At 48.8% G+C, this 20,158-nt stretch overlaps 1 protein-coding gene across 1 annotated transcript in view; it reads right to left on the reverse strand.

The window, feature by feature from the left end:
* Window positions 1–7,536: 7,536 nt before the first annotated feature.
* The window catches only part of LOC132578065 (uncharacterized), a 33,969-nt gene continuing 21,347 nt past the window's right edge, over window positions 7,537–20,158 (reverse strand). Inside the window, exons 6-10 of the mRNA XM_060247894.1 lie at window positions 19,572–19,694; window positions 16,422–16,538; window positions 11,993–12,151; window positions 8,517–8,672; window positions 7,537–8,406 (exon numbers count right to left, since the gene is read on the reverse strand). Of these exons, the coding sequence (XP_060103877.1) occupies window positions 8,529–8,672; window positions 11,993–12,151; window positions 16,422–16,538; window positions 19,572–19,694 (543 nt within the window). The 3' untranslated portion in view covers window positions 7,537–8,406; window positions 8,517–8,528. The remainder of the gene's footprint in view (window positions 8,407–8,516; window positions 8,673–11,992; window positions 12,152–16,421; window positions 16,539–19,571; window positions 19,695–20,158) is intronic.

The following is a 20,158-nucleotide window of genomic DNA, read 5'->3' on the forward strand; positions in this document are numbered from 1 at the left end:
GGAGATGGTGAGGCAAGAGGATTGCATTTGACTAATTGAGTTTTCATTTATGGCTAGTCCTAACTGAAGTTTTAAAACTGTGGTCTTTTAATATGTTTTTGTAAGTGTTTTATCTCCATTGCAAGCCACCTAGAGTTTCTGGCCCTGCCGGTGAACCTCTTGATGGCCCCTAGTTTCTGGCCTCATCCAACATGGCTTCTCCCACGTTCTTATGAATTCTGTAAGGTAGGGAGGCAGCGAACAGATATTTCTATCCCATCTGATGGGGACCCAGAGCAGCTGACAACAGCCCTGGCTACTCATAGAATCCTAGAGTTGGAAGGGACCTCTAGGGTCATCTAGTCCAACCCCCTGCACAATGCAGGAAACTCACAAATACCTCCCCCTAAATGTACTGGATCCTCATTGCTGTCAGATGGTCATCTAGCCTCTGTTTAAAAACCTCCAAGGAAGGAGAGCCCACCACCTCCCAAGGAAGCCTGTGGGAACTAAGAATCCTAGAGTTGGAAGGGACCTCTAGGGTCATCTAGTCCAACCCCCTCCACAATGCAGGAAACTCACAAACACCTCCCCCTAAATTCACAGGATCTTAGAATCCTAGAGTCGGAAGAGACCTCCAGGGTCATCTAGTCCAACCCCCTGCACAATGCAGGACATTTACAAACACCTCCCCCTAAATTCACAGGATCTTAGAATCCTAGAGTTGGAAGGGACCTCCAGGGTCATCTAGTCCAACCCCCTGCACAATGCAGGAAACTCACAAACACCTCCCCCTAAATTCACAGGATCTTAGAATCCTAGAGTCGGAAAGGATCTCCAGGGTCATCTAGTCCAACCCCCTGCACAATGCAGGAAACTCACAAACACCTCCCCCTAAATTCACTGGATCTTAGAATCCTAGAGTCGGAAGGGACCTCCAGGGTCATCTAGTCCAACCCCCTGCACAATGCAGGAAACTCACAAACACCTCCCCCTAAATTCACAGGATCTTAGAATCCTAGAGTTGGAAGGGACCTCCAGGGTCATCTAGTCCAACCCCCTGCACAATGCAGGAAACTCACAAACACCTCCCCCTAAATTCACAGGATCTTAGAATCCTAGAGTTGGAAGGGACCTCCAGGGTCATCTAGTCCAACCCCCTGCACAATGCAGGAAACTCACAAACACCTCCCCCTAAATTCACAGGATCTTAGAATCCTAGAGTTGGAAGGGACCTCCAGGGTCATCTAGTCCAACCCCCTGCACAATGCAGGAAACTCACAAACACCTCCCCCTAAATTCACAGGATCTTAGAATCCTAGAGTCGGAAAGGATCTCCAGGGTCATCTAGTCCAACCCCCTGCACAATGCAGGAAACTCACAAACACCTCCCCCTAAATTCACTGGATCTTAGAATCCTAGAGTTGGAAGGGACCTCCAGGGTCATCTAGTCCAACCCCCTGCACAATGCAGGAAACTCACAAACACCTCCCCCTAAATTCACAGGATCTTAGAATCCTAGAGTTGGAAGGGACCTCCAGGGTCATCTAGTCCAACCCCCTGCACAATGCAGGAAACTCACAAACACCTCCCCCTAAATTCACAGGATCTTAGAATCCTAGAGTTGGAAGGGACCTCCAGGGTCATCTAGTCCAACCCCCTGCACAATGCAGGAAACTCACAAACACCTCCCCCTAAATTCACAGGATCTTAGAATCCTAGAGTTGGAAGGGATCTCCAGGGTCATCTAGTCCAACCCCCTGCACAATGCAGGAAACTCACAAACACCTCCCCCTAAATTCACAGGATCTTAGAATCCTAGAGTTGGAAGGGACCTCCAGGGTCATCTAGTCCAACCCCCTGCACAATGCAGGAAACTCACAAACACCTCCCCCTAAATTCACAGGATCTTAGAATCCTAGAGTTGGAAGGGACCTCCAGGGTCATCTAGTCCAACCCCCTGCACAATGCAGGAAACTCACAAACACCTCCCCCTAAATTCACAGGATCTTAGAATCCTAGAGTTGGAAGGGACCTCCAGGGTCATCTAGTCCAACCCCCTGCACAATGCAGGAAACTCACAAACACCTCCCCCTAAATTCACAGGATCTTAGAATCCTAGAGTCGGAAAGGATCTCCAGGGTCATCTAGTCCAACCCCCTGCACAATGCAGGAAACTCACAAACACCTCCCCCTAAATTCACTGGATCTTAGAATCCTAGAGTTGGAAGGGACCTCCAGGGTCATCTAGTCCAACCCCCTGCACAATGCAGGAAACTCACAAACACCTCCCCCTAAATTCACAGGATCTTAGAATCCTAGAGTTGGAAGGGACCTCCAGGGTCATCTAGTCCAACCCCCTGCACAATGCAGGAAACTCACAAACACCTCCCCCTAAATTCACAGGATCTTAGAATCCTAGAGTTGGAAGGGACCTCCAGGGTCATCTAGTCCAACCCCCTGCACAATGCAGGAAACTCACAAACACCTCCCCCTAAATTCACAGGATCTTAGAATCCTAGAGTCGGAAAGGATCTCCAGGGTCATCTAGTCCAACCCCCTGCACAATGCAGGAAACTCACAAACACCTCCCCCTAAATTCACTGGATCTTAGAATCCTAGAGTTGGAAGGGACCTCCAGGGTCATCTAGTCCAACCCCCTGCACAATGCAGGAAACTCACAAACACCTCCCCCTAAATTCACAGGATCTTAGAATCCTAGAGTTGGAAGGGATCTCCAGGGTCATCTAGTCCAACCCCCTGCACAATGCAGGAAACTCACAAACACCTCCCCCTAAATTCACAGGATCTTAGAATCCTAGAGTTGGAAGGGACCTCCAGGGTCATCTAGTCCAACCCCCTGCACAATGCAGGAAACTCACAAACACCTCCCCCTAAATTCACAGGATCTTAGAATCCTAGAGTTGGAAGGGATCTCCAGGGTCATCTAGTCCAACCCCCTGCACAATGCAGGAAACTCACAAACACCTTCCCCAGGACGCTGCTTGGGGACCTCTTTTCCCACTTCTGCCCCCCCCCCCGGCAGCAGCAAAGCCCCCCTCTCCCCTCCCAGGGCCCCGCCCTGCACGTCAGGATCCGCGCCCACCTTTCTGCACCGCCCCCCCCCGTCGCTGCCGCCTCGCATTTTCTTCCCCCCCCCCCCCCCATACCGCTCGTCCCGGGGCTGCTGCAGCGCTGCATCCTCCCTCCCTCCCTCGCAGGCCCGGGGCCCCGATCCCCTGCAAGCCCAGAGCAGACCAACTGGCTTGCATTGCATCTGCAGGGACCGGGGCGGCGGGGGGCAACTGCACCGGGCCCAGGAGCTCCCCCCCTCCATGCACCGCAGCTGGCCCTGCCCAGGGGGAGAGTCTCCGGCTGCGGCGCACCTCTGGATCGCGCAAGCCCGCCCCCTCCGCCCAGCATCCTCTGCGGGGAACCCCCCCTGCGCCTCCCCTGGCCCCGCCCCGAAAGCCTGCGGCGTCCCCATTGGCCCGCCTCCCCGTCACTCCGCAAGAGGCCGCCCCGCCCCGCCGGCTCTGCTGCGGGAAGCGCCAGGCTGGAACTCCGGAGCCGGAGCCTCGTCTCGCGGCGGCTCTGCGAAGACCCGGACTGGAATCCCGCCAGGGAGCGGGAGCCGGAGCCAGGCGGCCCCAGAGAGGCGAAGGAGGGTCGCGGCGGGGCTGGTCTCGTTTGCAGCAGCGGAGCAGAGCCGGAGACTCCCGGAGGGGCGCCTGGAAGAAGACGAAGGCGGCAGGACAGCCAGGGGCTCCCTCCTTTGCTCACTTGCCTGCCCTTGGGAGATGCAGAAAGATGGGCGAAGCGAGCCACGCGAGCTCTTGTGGCCCCCTGAGGACTGGCAGGAGACTCTGAGGCTGCCCTTGCAGGCCTAGCCCCTCCCTGGCTCGGATGTCCACCTGTGGCTCCATCCAGGGCAGCCTGGCAGCGGCTCTCCAGGGTCTCAGGCCGCGGACTGAGATGTCTTTCCCAATCCCCTCCCCTCCTGATGCTGCCTGCCGGGGATTGAACCGGGGGCCTGCTGCAGGCCAAGCAAAGTTTGGTGTAGGGGTTTGGTGCGGACTCTTATCTGGGAGAACCGGGTTTGATTCCCCAGTCCTCCACTTGCAGCTGCTGGAATGGCCTTGGGTCAGCCAGAGCTCTCTTATCTGGGAGAACCGGGTTGGATTCCCCACTCCTCCACTTGCACCTGCTGGAATGGCCTTGGGTCAGCCAGAGCTCTCTTATCTGGGAGAACTGGGTTGGATTCCCCACTCCTCCACTTGCACCTGCTGGAATGGCCTTGGGTCAGCCATAGCTCTAATAGAGAGCCAGTTTGGTGTAGTGGTTAAGTGCGCAGACTCTTATCTGGGAGAACCGGGTTTGATTCCCCACTCCTCCACTTGCAGCTGCTGGAATGGCCTTGGGTCAGCCATAGCTCTAATACAGAGCCAGTTTGGTGTAGTAGTTAAGTGAGAGGACTCTTATCTGGGAGAACCAAGTTTGATTCCCCACTCCTCCACTTGCACCTGCTGAGATGGCCTTGGGTCAGCCAGAGCTCTAATAGAGAGCCAGTTTGGTGTAGTGGTTAAATGAGAGGACTCTTATCTGGGAGAACCTGGTTTGATTCCCCAGTCCTCCACTTGCAGCTGCTGGAATGGCCTTGGTTAGCCATAGCTCTAATAGAGAGCCAGTTTGGTGTAGTGGTTAAATGAGAGGACTCTTATCTGGGAGAAGCGGGTTTGATTCCCCACTCCTCCACTTGCAGCTGCTGGAATGGCCTTGGGTCAGCCATAGCTCTAATAGAGAGCCAGTTTGGTGTAGTAGTTAAGTGAGAGGACTCTTATCTGGGAGAACCGAGTTTGATTTCCCACTCCTCCACTTGCACCTGCTGAGATGGCCTTGGCTCAGCCAGAGCTCTAATAGAGAGCCAGTTTGGTGTAGTGGTTAAATGAGAGGACTCTTATCTGGGAGAACCGGGTTTGATTCCCCACCCCTCCCCTTGCAGCAGCTGGAATGGCCTTGGGTCAGCCATAGCTCTAATAGAGAGCCAGTTGGGTGTAGTGGTTAAGTGTGGGAACTCTTATCTGGGAGAACCGAGTTTGATTCCCCACTCCTCCACTTGCAGCTGCTGGAATGGCCTTGGGTCAGTCATAGCTCTGGCAGAGGTTGTCTTTGAAACGGCAGCTGCTGTAAAAGCACTCTCAGCCCCACCCACCTCACAGGGTGTTTGTTGGGGGGGGGGAGGTAGAGGAGACTGTGACCGCTCTGAGATTCAGAGTATAGGGCGGGATATAAATCCAAAATCTTCTTCTTCATTCACTGAACCACAGCCTCTCACCTAAATTTGCCTTACACCGAATCAGACTCTTGGGGTCCATCAAGGTCAGCCTTGCCTGCTCAGACTGGCATCAAACAATGCCGGGACCACGGAGGTTAACAATCAGGAAAAGACAGAAAAGATACTCTCCGTGTTACAAAACAATATCAAAATACTGAACACAATGAAATGCTGGAAGATGGAGAAAGAACAGTAGCATTCTAGTAATGAAATACATTAGAGAAAGCCTGGAAAACAGTGCATAGTAATGAAATAAGGCACCATCAGACTACTGCATTCAAAGTTAATAAGACGGTCCCAGAGGAAGGATCATAAGGATCTGAAGCAAGAACGGACCCGTTTTGCATCGTCGGACTGTATTGTTTGGAAAGAACCTGATATCATCTTATGCAGTAGTGAAGTTGTGTGCTTTGGATGGTATTTGTCACTGATTTTGTTACTGAAATTTACATTGTAATATTATGTTGTGAATGGAAAGTATTGTAATTATTCTCAGACTGGCAGCAGCTCTCCAGAGTCTCAGGTGGAGAAAGGTCTTTCCCATCACTCACTGCCAGATGTTTTAGCTGGAGGTGCCAAGGATTGAACCTGGGATCTTTTGCGCACCAAGCAGATGCCCCACGCCTGAGTCAGGGTCCCTCTCTAGCACCATGAAGCTGCCTTCTACTGAGTCATACTCTCACTCCATCCATGTCAGTCTTGTCTGCTCAGACTGGCAGCCGCTGCCCAGGGTTTCAGGTACATGTCCTTCCCCTCACCTGCTGCTTGGTCCTTTTAACTGGAGACACTTTGGAGTGAGCCAGGGACCTTCTGCAAGCCGAGCAGAATCTCTGCCACTGAGCCTTGGCGCTTCCCCAAAGACAGAGCACTCCCCTGCAGACTATAGAGCATCGGTTGCCTCTCATTATTCCATATCTCTGCAGTGGTACTTCCAGAACACAGCAGGTGGAGAGAGGGAGCAAAGTCCAGACCCTTCATCCCGTTTAAAGAATGACTATGGCAATAAAAAAGGCCAACACCATGCTGGGAATTATTAGGAAGGGAATTGAGAACAAATCAGCCAGTATCATCATGCCCCTGTATAAATCGATGGTGCGGTCTCATTTGGAGTACTGTGTGCAGTTCTGGTCACCACACCTCAAAAAGGATATTATAGCATTGGAAAAAGTGCAGGTAAGGGCAACTAGGATGATTAAAGGGTTGGAAGGTTATGAAGAAAGGTTAAAACGCTTGGGGCTCTTGAGCTTGGAGAAACGTCGACTGAGGGGTAACATGATAGAGGTTTACAAGATTATGCCTGGGATGGAGAAAGTAGAGAAAGAAGTCCTTTTCTCCCTTTCTCACAATACAAGAACTTTGGGCATTCAATGAAATTGCTGAGCAGTCGGGTTAGAATGGATAAAAGGAAGTATTTCTTCACCCAAAGGGTGATTAACATGTGGAATTCACTGCCACAGGAGGTGGTGGCGGCTACAAGCATAGCCAGCTTCAAGAGGGGTTTGGATAAAAATATGGAACAGAGGTCCATCAGTGGCTATTAGCCACAGCATATTATTGGAACTGTCTGGGGCAGTGATGCTCTGTATTCTTGGTGCTTGGGGGGGCAAAGTGGAAGGGCTTCTAGTCCCACTTGTGAACCTCCTGATGGCACTTGGGGTTTTTTTGTCCACTGTGTGACACAGGGTGTTGGACTGGATGGGCCATTGGTCTGATCCAACATTGCTTCTCTTGTGTTCTTATGACCTGTCTTGAAAACCTGTTCGGTGTAGTGGTTCAGTGTGTGGACTCTTATCTGGGAGAACCAGGTTTCCCACTCCTCCACATGTAGCCAGCTGGGTGACCTTGGGCCAGCCACAGTTCTCGCAGAGCTGTTCTCTCAAGAGTGGTTTCTGTCAGAGCTCTCTCAGCCCCACCTGCCTCACAGGGTGTCTGTTGTGTGTGGGGGGGAAGGTAAAGGAGATTGTGACTGCTCTGAAGCTGAGATTCCGAGTATAAGGCAGGGTATAAATCCAATATCATCTTCTTCTACAGCAGCTTATTGGATGTGCCACCATTCCTGGGAGGCCCAGCTGACTCCTGGGACATTTACGTCCTCCCTGACCCACACAGCTGTCCTTTGATGTGGGCCACCAGAGTGCCGCAGCTGCTCCTTAAGAGGTGTCCAGATGTTTCTCCCACCCATGCCAGCATTTCCCTTCCCCCTCCTAATACTGGAACACAAATTTAGGCTCAAATATTTCAACTTTTTATTGAGCTATTTTACAACAATTTTTTTTAACAAAACTTGAGAATTCCTTCAGAGATCCAGAGATTGTTTCACAAATGCCATCATGGCCTTTGAAAGCTGGAGATTTTGTCACTGATTCTCTTCTTCTTGCTGTTCTTATAGAGTGTCCCCATTAGTTTGTTTTACTGGACTTACATGCTGCTGTTTAATAAAGTTTCCAAAGCTGTTCAAAAGTGGGTTAAAACAACAATGGCAAAACCTGAAATCCTGCTCATAAAAGTGACCTTGATGAAGGCAGCAGCAGTAAAACCGGTCCATCGGTTCAACCCATTGCCTGCTGGGAAAAAAATATTTTTGGCTGCCACCAAAATGAAACAGAGAAGGGAGTGGGTGGATTTCGGAGAGGAGAGTGTCCCATATTTGGGGGGCCACCACAGACAAGACTTTGACCCCAAACAGTGTCTAGAGCAGCAGGGGACCTTTGTCTACAGCTCTTACAGAGCTTTGCTGTTGTGTGTGTGTGTGTTTACAAAGGCCCTGGACAACCTGGTTGCTTCAGCAGCTGAAGCATTTCACATCCTCATGGGAAACAGCTGCGTTGTTTGAGATGATTGGCCAAAGGTTCAGCAGCAGCACCAGTCTTCATTCCAAGGAGGGCAAGGAAGAAGAAGAAGAGGCTTTTTTAAAAAGGCAGCCACATTCTTTGTTGTACAGGGCCTGATCCGCTGGGAAATTCATCTGCACGAGCTTCGTTGAAATGAGTGGGAGCTACACAAAACGCCCCAAATACCCTGTCAGGTGCCAGCCCAATCCCTAAAGCCCTGCTCATTTCCCACCCTGCTTTCACCCCTTTTCTCCTCTTCCCCTGCAGAAAAAGAAAGCAAAGGCCTTTTGGTTATAATATCCAGGGGCCCTGCAGAGAGAACACCCACCAGATGGGCTATGCAAACAGGGGTCCTTTCTCCATTTTCTTACCTTCTTTGCTCTTCACCGGCCTGGGTGGTTTTGCCAAGGTGGAACGGCACCCCCGGAGAACACAGGCCACCGCTCGTCTTCTTCCGTCTGGGAAGAGTGCTGGTTGGGGTCCTTCCCATTCAGCACAGGCGTCCAGGCCCCCTTGCTGGGACTGCCCTGGGCCAGGGGAAGAAGAGCAGAGCAAGACGACCGATTAGTTAGATCTGCCAACCTCCAGGTGGGAAGCAAACGCAATAGTGTGGGAAATAACGAACTGTTAAAATATAACGACATTGAAAAAAATTGCTTGAAAAAAACGCAAGCAACATTCCTAAAGCTGAAACAGCAACAAAGAGCAAAGCTCTTAGAAAAATTCTAAATGTTACTATTAAGAATAATCACAGGACGATCTCTACAGCATCTCATTATGCCAATCAGTAGCATAATCACAAATTCCAGATCACTGGAATATTTGACATTAATTTGCAATCTGTGAGACTTTGGGGTGCGGGCGTGGTCAGCATTCTGCTTCTGGTTTTGTCATTCATTTCCCTTTATTTTATCAGATTGATATCCCACCCTCCCCTGACAGGTAAGGTTGCAATTTTGTTCTATGTTTATAAAGCACTGATAAGTTTCATACTACTATTGAGGCTGGTTTTTCCCGGAGGTATATTTACCCTTTTCCCTGCCCCACCTGGGGATTGGCAACCCCATTTCAAGGCAAGAGACGTCTCAGAGGCAGTTTGCCCTCGCCAGCCTCTGCACAGCAACCCTGGACTTCCGGGGTGGTCTCCCCTCCAAATAATGGCTGGGGCTGACCTTGCTGATGAGGTTGGCTCACCTGGGCTACCCAGGTCAGATGGACACACCCATATCTCTAGGGTTGCCAATTTTATACGCCCACTCAGGGCTATTTTAGTAGCAGGAACTCCTTTGCATATTGCCCCCCCCCAGTGTAGCCAATCCTCCAAGAGCTTACAGTCCTTGAAAGTCATCCCCGGAGAGCCAGTTTGGTGTAGTGGTTAAGTGTGCGGACTCTTATCTGGGAGAACCGGGTTTGATTCCCCACTCCTCCACTTGCACCTGCTGGAATGGCCTTGAGTCAGCCATAGCTCTAATAGAGAGCTAGTTGGGTGTAGTGGTTAAGTGTGTGGACTCTTATCTGGGAGAACCGGGTTTGATTCCCCAGTCCTCCACTTGCAGCTGCTGGAATGGCCTTGGGTCAGCCCTAGCTCTAATAGAGAGCCAGTTGTGTGTAGTAGTAAAGTGTGTGGACTCTTATCTGGGAGAACCGGGTTTGATTCCCCACTCCTCCCCTAGCACCTGCTGGAATGGCCTTGGGTCAGCCAGAGCTCTAATAGAGAGCCCGTTGAGTGTAGTGGTTAAGTGTGCGGACTCTTATCTGGGAGAACCGGGTTTGATTCCCCACTCCTCCACTTGCAGCTGCTGGAATGGCCTTGGGTCAGCCCTAGCTCTAATAGAGAGCCAGTTGGGTGTAGTAGTGAAGTGTGCGGACTCTTATCTGGGAGAACCGGGTTTGATCCCCCACTCCTCCTCCACTTGCAGCTGCTGGAATGGCCTTGGGTCAGCCATAGCTCTAATAGAGAGCCATTTGGGTGTAGTGGTTAAGTGTGCGGACTCTTATCTGGGAGAACCGGGTTTGATTCCCTGCCCCTCCACTTGAACCTGCTGGAATGGCCTTGGGTCAGCCATAGCTCTAATAGAGAGCCAGTTGGGTGTAGTGGTTAAGTGTGCGGACTCTTATCTGGGAGAACTGGGTTTGATTCCCTGCCCCTCCACTTGCACCTGCTGGAATGGCCTTGGGTCAGCCATAGCTCTAATAGAGAGCCAGTTGGGTGTAGTGGTTAAGTGCATGGACTCTTACCTGGGAGAACCGGGTTTGATTCTCCACATCTCCACTTGCACCTTCTGGAATGGCCTTGGGTCAGCCATAGCTCTAATAGTAGGTGTAGTGGTTAAATGCATGGACTCTTATCTGGGAGAACCGGGTTTGATTCCCCACTCCTCCACTTGCAGCTGCTGGAATGGCCTTGGGTCAGCCATAGCTCTGGCAGAGGTTGTCCTTGAAAGGGCAGCTGCTGTGAGAGCCCTCTCCAGCCCCACCCACCTCACAGGGTTTCTGTTGTGGGGGAGGAAGGTAAAGGAGATTGTGAGCTGCTCTGAGACTCTTTGGAGTGGAGTGCGGGATATAAATCCAATATGTTCTTCTTCATCATCCCTTCCCCCAGCGTTTCACCATTATGGTGTTCTGCTATGCTGTTAGCTATCAGCTGCATGCTGTTTACTGCCTAGGTCTGTAAGACTGTGCTGCTCCTGTTTTGTAATGCCTCTTTTTATATTATTTATATATTTTTATTATATTATGCCCCGTGGCGCAGAGTGGTAAAGCTGCTGTGCTGCAGTTGGAGCCCTCTGCTCACAACCTGAGTTCAATCCCAGCGGAAGCTGGTTCAGGTAGCTGGCTTGAGGTTGACTCAGCCTTCCATCCTTCCGAGGTCAGTAAAATGAGTACCCAGTTTGCCGGGGGGGGGGGACGGCAACGGCAAACCACCCCGTAAAAAGTCTGCCGTGAAAACGTTGTAAAGCAACGTCACCCCAGAGTCGAAAACGACTGGTGCTTGCACAGGGGACTACCTTTACCTTTGAGCCCCGTGGCGCAGAGTGTTAAAGCTGCAGTACTGCAGTCCTAAGCGCTGCTCACTACCTGAGTTCGATCCCAGCGGAAGCTGGTTCAGGTAGCAAGCTCCAGGTTGACTCAGCCTTCCATCCTTCCGAGGTTGGTAAAATGAGTACCCAGCTTGCTGGGGGGGGAGGAAGTGTAGATGACTGGGGAAGGCAATGGCAAACCACCCCGTCAAAAGCCTGCCCTGAAAACATTGTGAAAGCAACGTCACCCCAGAGTCAGAAACGACTGGTGCTTGCACAGGGGACTACCTTTACCTTTTTAACTCTGTTGTTCTATTGTTGTAAGCTGCCCTGAGCCTGCTTACGGGATAGGGCAGGATATAAATCTAAAAATTAAATCAAAAGATAAAGGTCGTTTCCAACTCTGGGGTGACGTCGCATCACGACATTTTCACAGCAAACTTTTTACGGTAGGCCCTGTATTAAGAGCCCTGTAAGTTCTTGGGGGACTGGCCACATTGGGGTGTGTGGCCTAATATGCAAAGGAGTTCCTGCAACAAAAAAGCCCTGCATATTAGGCCACACACCCCTGATCTAGCCAATCCTTCTGGAGCTTACAGTAGGCCCTGAAAGAAGAACCCTGTAAGCTCTTGGGGGACTGGCTACATCAGGGGTGTGTGGCCTGATATGCCCAGGAATTTCTGCTACAAAAAAGCCCTGCCCCCACTGAAACAAGCTGCCCAAATGTGCCCTGGTAGAATGAGAGGTGTGTGCAACAGAATGTGGCTGGAAGGTACGGGCCTCTCCCCCCCCTCAACCACCCCCACCACTTGCATCTGTTGACTCACTCCGGAAGTGGGTTTATTGGAGGATCCTTTCCCCTCCTCTCTTCTCCCTGGGGGTTTGGCACCAGCTGTCGCATTCACCCCACAGCATCCTTGGCAGCGGTCACGGGTGGGGCTGTCTTCCCTGGGGTGGGTCCAGGCTGTCCCTGAAAAGAATCCAGTCTGGAAAGAGGAGCAGAGAAAATAAATACCATGGATGGATTCCCCCCAAGCAAAGTGGAAACCCAGCGGCTGTCTCTCTGCTCCTTCCTGCAGTTTGCATCCAAACCTGCCCCCCCCCCCAGCTCAAAGCTCTCTCTCTCTTTCTGCTAGGGCTGCCACTCCCCAGGAGGAAAAAGCCACATGGGCATTCACATTAAACAGACAATGTGGCCGTCATTGTCTGTTGAATGTAGGAGCGGTGGTCTCCAATATGAATGGTTTTAGTCATTGCTGAAGCTCGTTGAAGCCTCGCGTGAAACAGGACATTTAGCACATCCCTGTTGCATCCTACTGCCTTGCTTCATGCCATCCAGATATTGGCTAACAGAGAAGAACTGGAGTGCTGGACTCTGTTTCCACGGCATTGCACAGCACTTCCCGACTCCAATCTCAAGGAACAAACTGTTGGACATCAATATAAGACTGGTTGTTTCGGGAGTAGTTTTTCCTTTGCACTTTGTGTTACACTGTATTTTCTATGAAGAATTTGTTATATAAATCATTGAATTTCTAAGAATTTGAGGTTGATTTAAGGTGAATGCCCATGTGGCTTTTTCCTCCTGCTCTACCTTTTCACATTACTCTGTTTAGTCCCCAGGAGGGGCAGGGGATCCTCGGTTTGGAGGCCCTCCCCTGCTTCAAGGTTATCAGAAAGCAGAGGGGGAGGCACTCCATTATACCCTACGGAGATCAATTCCCATAAGGTATAGTAGAGAATTGATCTGCCCCTGTTCATCGGAGCTTTTAGACAGCAATGGAAGGAGTATTCCATGGTCACAGCAAGTGTGTGTTAAAATGAAGCATATTTTGGAATCCAAGGAAATGGTTGAGTTGCAGCAGGAAATACTAGAGGCAGATTCTGATAAAGTGAATGGTTACAACAAGCTAGTTAAAATCTTGAAACCCAATTTGATTCAAGAAGCAAAATCCCACCTAGGGTCTGGATTCCGAGGCCACCCAAACGAATGGTATGACTTGGATTGTAGAACTCTCAGGAAATCCCTCAATGACTTGTTTTTGAAGTTAAAATTGTCCGATAATTGGCTAGTTAGAGCTAAATATAAGCTAGTAAAAAGACAATACAAGCTCTTGATTAAACAAAAGAAAAGAGCTTATATCAAAGAAAATTGGCTAAAATTATATACGGCTGCCAAAAATAAAAATCCGTCCTGTTTTTGGAACGAATTAAACCGGTTACAACGGAAAGGTCCCTATTGTCCTAAGAATTTTATTAGCCCTAAAGAGTGGGAGATCCACTTTAGTATGCTATATAATGCCGGGCTAGACTCCAAAGTTTCCCCTCCATTACAGCTAGAGTTAACAGACTGCCCTAAGTGGGAACCGGTTACCTGTTTAGAAATTGAACTGCTGATAAAGCAGATTAGAAGTGGAAAAGCCCCAGGGTCGGATGGTGTCCGGATAGAACTGATAAAATCATACCAGGACTGGTGGACGCCTGTTCTGGCCTCCCTATTTACCTTTATAGACGAAACAGGTAAATTGCCAGAGGAATGGAGCAAGGCCATAGTGTCTCCTATATATAAGAAAGGCGGGAGAGAGAAGCCTGAAAATTATAGGCCGATCAGCCTTTTAAATATTATGGGAAAACTATATGCCTTGCACCTACGGGAGAAATTAACAACTTGGATGGAAGAAAATCACATCCTGGCAAATGTACAAGCAGCCTTTAGAAGTAATCGTTCTCACTTGAACAACGTGCTAATACTGAAATTCCTAGTCGATAAGCAGGCTGCAGTAAAGGGTTCTCGTTTATATGCAGCGTTTATAGATTTTAAAGCAGCCTTTGATTCTGTTCCAAGGGACAAGCTGTGGCGCCAACTGTACAGTACATCAATTGACCGTAGACTTTTATTCCTCATGATGAAACTGTACGAAAATTCTAGCATGCAGGTAAAATGCACACCTCAAGGTCATCTGACACATCCAATTCAAACAAGTAAAGGTGTCAAACAAGGCTGTATATTAGCCCCGCAACTTTTTAATTTATATATTAATAGCATTGTTGGGTATTTTACTGACCCCGGTCTGCATCCCCCTAAGATCGGGAAGATTGCTGTGCCCATCTTGATGTATGCAGACGACGTGTTACTACTGTCAAGAACCCAAGTTGGTTTACGCAGGTCGCTTAAGATGCTTTCCCTCTTTTGTCTGGACACAGATCTAGTCGTTAACAGGGACAAGTCTAAAATTATAGTCTTCACCAAAAGATTTAGAGAAATGAATTGGCGTTTTAATGATGAAAAACTGAAACAAGTTAAAACATACAAATATCTGGGGGTTGTTTTTCATCACACAGGATCTTACCAAGGGCACATTGAAAACGTACACTGTAACGCCCAACGCACGGCGCTCGCTCTGCAGGAGTTTTACACCTCCAAGGGCGCTTATAACGCCTTAGCGGCGATTAAGGTTTATAACGCTAAGGTTATACCTCAATTAATGTACGGAGCTGAGATTTTCCTGTATAATAAAATAACCAAATTGGAGATGGTTCAATCGAAGTTTGTACGATGTATCCTTCAGGTGCCAAAATATGCCTCATCTATTGCTAACAGGCTGGAAACGGGGCTTCCAAGCCTCTCCACAGTAATGTGGAATAGAGGTTTGAGTCTCCTTTTAAGAGTGCTGGCCAATCCGGATGACATTGTACACCAAATCTTCTACGACTCTTTTGTCAGCAATTGGTTGAGGAAATTAAATTCCAAATTAGAGGAATGTGATCTGAATATTGATTCCCTAGCCCTCATGTTCAAGAACGGGGCAAAAGAAATTATCAGAGACCGATTACTGGAATTGGAGTTAAAACAATCTCTGGCCAAAGTTGGGGGGATGTATATCCCAACCTTTTTTATAAGTGACCTTAAATGTGCCAGGTATCTAGAAAAGATACAGCCAATTAAGATCAGGCGGATGCTGTCCTTGGCACGCCTGAACATTCTGGACACAGCAGTACTGAGGGGCCGTTTCCACAAGATCCCGTTAGAAGACAGGATCTGTCCGTGCGGCCTGGAGGAGGTTGATACTGTTCCCCATCTTATTCTGAACTGTCTTTTCCATACAGAGGCAAGGTACAGACTTTTGCGGAACCATCTAATGCTAGCTGAATCTTTAAATCAGGCCCAAACCATTTATTTCCTCTTAGGGGATGGGAGTGATCAACTTTCTTTGGATCTTGCTAAGTTTCTATATGTTACCGACCTTGACAGGAAGAAATTCAATGCTGTCTGTATTTGAAAGAAGATGCTTTTAGTTAAGTGTTGCCTATGTCAGCTAATTTTATTACCACTTTGATGGATGTACAAGTTTTATATTGTTACGTTATATTTCTACTTGGTGTTGTGTTGTACTGTTATTGATGAGTTGTGTTGTTGCTGTCGATTGGCCTAGAGCCGCAATAAACTGACTGACTGACTGACTGAATTGATCTGCGGATATATGGGACTCTGGGGGGCTGTTTTTTTAGGTAGAGGCACCACATTTTCAGCATAGCATCCAATGCCTCACCTCAAAGCACCCTCCAAGTTTCAAAAAGATTGGACCAGGGGGTCCGATTCTATGAGCCCCCAAAGAAGGTGCCCCTATCCTTCATTATTTCCAATGGAGGGAAGGCATTTAAAAGGTATGCAGTCCCTTTAAATGTGATGGCCAAGACTCCCTTTGGAGTTCAGTGGTGCTTGTCACAACCTTGCTCCTGGCTCCACCCCCAAAGTCCCCAGATATTTATTGAATTGGACTTGGCAACCCAACTCTCTGCGCATAGCTGAGCCCTTCGGTGTGGGCACCAGAATCACTCCCAGAGGGTCTTTGTAGAACAAAGTAGGAGTCAAGTGGCACCTTTAAGACCAACATAGTTTTATTCGGAATGTAAGCTTTCGTGTGCTCTAAGCACACACGAAAGCTTACATTCTGAATAACACTTTGTTGGTCTTAAAGGCACAACTTGACTCCTACTTTGTTCTACTGCTTCAGACCAACACGGCCGCCTACTTGGATCTATTTACCTGTCTTTGTGTTCGTGCTGTGGCAGAGGAGAGGTTTCTAACACACTGCCCACTCCCTCGGGCACCTTAAGCCCATGGACTTGTGGGCAGCTGAGTGATAGGAGGAAAAACCAGCATGCAGTGCATCCTCTATTCCCAGCATTCCACACCCATGCCCTCAGGCCAGAGAGCCAGCCAAAAGCCACAGCCAAGGGGGTTTCTCTGCTCACCATCCGCATCCTTCTCATGGGAGTGTAAGCGCCAGGGCGGAAATCCCCCATAGTCCCATTTCTCCTCGGCACGGCTGTTGTGGGGGTGTAGCCCGAGTCCCCTGTAGAGGGCTGGTTCTGCCAGAGAAAAGACAAAAGATGACAACTACTTCTGGCCCTGATGGTGGACCTCCTGGGGATCCCTGGGTGTTGGCCACTGTGGGACTCAGAGGGCTGGACTGGGTGGGCCACTGGCCTGATCCAACAGGGCTTCTCTTATGTTCTTATGTGACACAGAGTGTTGGACTGGATGGGCCATTGGCCTGATCCAACTGGGCTTCTCTTATGTTCTTATGTGACACAGAGTGTTGGACTGGAGGGGCCACTGGCCTGATCCAACAGGGCTTCTCTTATGTTCTTATGTGACACAGAGTGTTGGACTGGAGGGGCCATTGGCCTGATCCAACATGGCTTCTCTTATGTTCTTATGTGACACAGAGTGTTGGACAGGAGGGGCCACTGGCCTGATCCAACATGGCTTCTCTCATGTTCTTATGTGACTCAGAGTGTTGGACAGGAGGGGCCACTGGCCTGATCCAACATGGCTTCTCTTATGTTCTTATGTGACACAGAGTGTTGGACAGGAGGGGCCACTGGCCTGATCCAACAGGGCTTCTCTTATGTTCTTATGTGACACAGAGTGTTGGACTGGAGGGGCCATTGGCCTGATCCAACATGGCTTCTCTTATGTTCTTATGTGACACAGAGTGTTGGACAGGAGGGGCCACTGGCCTGATCCAACATGGCTTCTCTCATGTTCTTATGTGACTCAGAGTGTTGGACTGGGTGGGCCACTGGCCTGATCCAACAGGGCTTCTCTTATGTTCTTCTGTGACACAGAGTGTTGGACAGGAGGGGCCACTGGCCTGATCCAACATGGCTTCTCTCATGTTCTTATGTGACTCAGAGTGTTGGACTGGGTGGGCCACTGGCCTGATCCAACAGGGCTTCTCTTATGTTCTTCTGTGACACAGAGTGTTGGACAGGAGGGGCCACTGGCCTGATCCAACATGGCTTCTCTCATGTTCTTATGTGACTCAGAGTGTTGGACTGGGTGGGCCACTGGCCTGATCCAACAGGGCTTCTCTTATGTTCTTCTGTGACACAGAGTGTTGGACTGGATGGGCCACTGGCCTGATCCAACAGGGCTTCTCTTATGTTCTTCTGTGACACAGAGTGTTGGACTGGAGGGGCCATTGGCCTGATCCAACATGGCTTCTCTTATGTTCTTATGTGACACAGAGTGTTGGACTGGAGGGGCCATTGGCCTGATCCAACAGGGCTTCTTTTCTGTTCTTATGTGACACAGAGTGTTGGACTGGAGGGGCCACTGGCCTGATCCAACAGGGCTTCTCTTATGTTCTTATGTGACACAGAGTGTTGGACTGGATGGGCCACTGGCCTGATCCATCGTGGCTTCTCTTATATTCTGATGTACTACTACTATTACTACAACTTTTATTTGTTCATTCATTTAGAAAAACAATTATGCCGCTTCTGCAGGGAACCTACCTGAAGTCACTTACAAAAGAAAAACACAATAAAACCACAAGCATTAAAAGCCATAAAAAGTTCAAACCTTGCATTCAGAACCCAGCCAGAGCATAAAAACATGTATGACTGAGCAGTCTAAGGCAATTTTAACAGGCTAAAAACATTCTATTAAAGCAGGGTTAAAAGACCAGTCCCTGGATTACCCCAAAAACTGACCGTATCTGGGATTGGCACGGGGATTCAGTCCAATTGCCTTAAAGAAGAGTTATAATTCCAGGGGGCATCAAAACTCAACAGGGCAAGAAGGTTTTATTCCAGCAGAAGTTGTATGGACCTCAACCTATTTACTCAGATCCAAGGGAGAAGTTACCGTATAGTCTCATTATAGGGGCTCATTATGGTAAAATCTGGACTCCACAGCCATTTCTGGTGTCAGAAAGTTTAAGAAAATGTGAGAAACTGCCACGTTTCTCCTCCTATCTCACCCCGTATTTCTTGTTTTTCACAGTCCCTTGGACAAGAGGTTTCTTTCTTTCCAGAACTTCATCTAGAACTGCACAATATGCCAGAAGAAGTGGGCTTCAATGCCAGAATAAAATCTTTTCAGTCTTGGAGGCGTCCCCAAAGTCCTGTTTGTTTCGGAAGGATTGGAAGACTTTGGGGGTTGACCTGGCATTAAAGGCCAGAGATAAGGTGTTATATAATATAATATAATATTTAAACTGAAAATGTGTTAAACTATTATCATAAGCCGGCCTGGAACCACAAAGAAAGGTGGGATATAAATGTTTTAATAATTAATTAATGTAGGGACATACTCAAAAGACGTGGGCATCTGCCTGCCCAGACATCCATCTGTACACATACAGAAAATTAGACAGTCATTTATATACACAACTGGATATTTTATTCTTGCTAAAGATATATTTGAACAGTTAAAGGGGTGCAATTATGAAGAACATAAGAGAAGCCATGTTAGATCAGGCCAATGGCCCATCCAGTCCAACACTTTGTGTCACATAAGAACATAAGAGAAGCCATGTTGGATCAGGCCAGTGGCCCATCCAGTCCAACACTCTGTGTCACATAAGAGAAGCCCTGTTGGATCAGGCCAACAGGCCATCCAGTCCAACACTCTGTGTCACATAAGAACATAAGAGAAGCCATGTTGGATCAGGCCAGTGGCCCATCCAGTCCAACACTCTGTGTCACATAAGAACAGAAGAGAAGCCCTGTTGGATCAGGCCAATGGCCCATCCAGTCCAACACTCTGTGTCACATAAGAACAGAAGAGAAGCCCTGTTGGATCAGGCCAATGGCCCTTCCAGTCCAACACTCTGTGTCACATAAGAACATAAGAGAAGCCCTGTTGGATCAGGCCAATGGCCCCTCCAGTCCAACACTCTGTGTCACATAAGAACATAAGAGAAACCATGTTAGATCAGGCCAATGGCCCGTCCAGTCCAACACTCTGTGTCACACAGTGGCCAAAATATATATATATATACACACACACATATACACACTGTGGAACTGGCTGGGGGAGTTTCACCTGGAGGGGGCTAAGGCAGCCCCACTGTGAGACCTTCCTCAGATTTGGGCAACTGCATCGCTTACCTCTCTGCTTCCTGGATGGTCTGGTCGCAGAATCCCGCAGCATCCTAGGCACGGATCTTGGGTGGAGACGGTGCCCCTCTCTGGATGGCTGGTGTTTCTCTTTAGCTCATCCAGCAAAATGCTCTGTGTGGTATAAAAGCAGAGAGTGGAGAGCTAGGAGCTGAGTGAAGGTGTCAGCTGAGGGGTCATGGAGCCAGACAAGTACCAGCCAGTCAAACACTCAGACTTTGCACTTTCCTTTCTTGAATTCAGCTTCTTCTTTTTTTCTTCTTTTTTTTTTTACATTTAACAGTTTTATTGCATTGAAATACAAAATACAACATACAACCATACCAACATACCAACATACTAACATACTACAGACTAACTTCATACCAACTCCCCAATCATTCGAGGAGCGTTCGAGGTTATCAAATTACAAATTCTATTATTCCAAAACAACACCTTTTTCTTTCACCCAAAGAAAAACTGGATTCCATGTCTCGTTACATTTCTGCATATTACCCTCTTGCAGTCTTGTAGTCAACAAATCCATCTCTGCGGCTTCTAGTAATTTTGCTATAAATTCTTCTCTATTTGGTATTATA

This window comes from Heteronotia binoei, chromosome 10 (assembly GCF_032191835.1).
Source record: "Heteronotia binoei isolate CCM8104 ecotype False Entrance Well chromosome 10, APGP_CSIRO_Hbin_v1, whole genome shotgun sequence".
In the NCBI taxonomy this organism is placed as follows: Eukaryota; Metazoa; Chordata; class Lepidosauria; order Squamata; family Gekkonidae; genus Heteronotia; species Heteronotia binoei.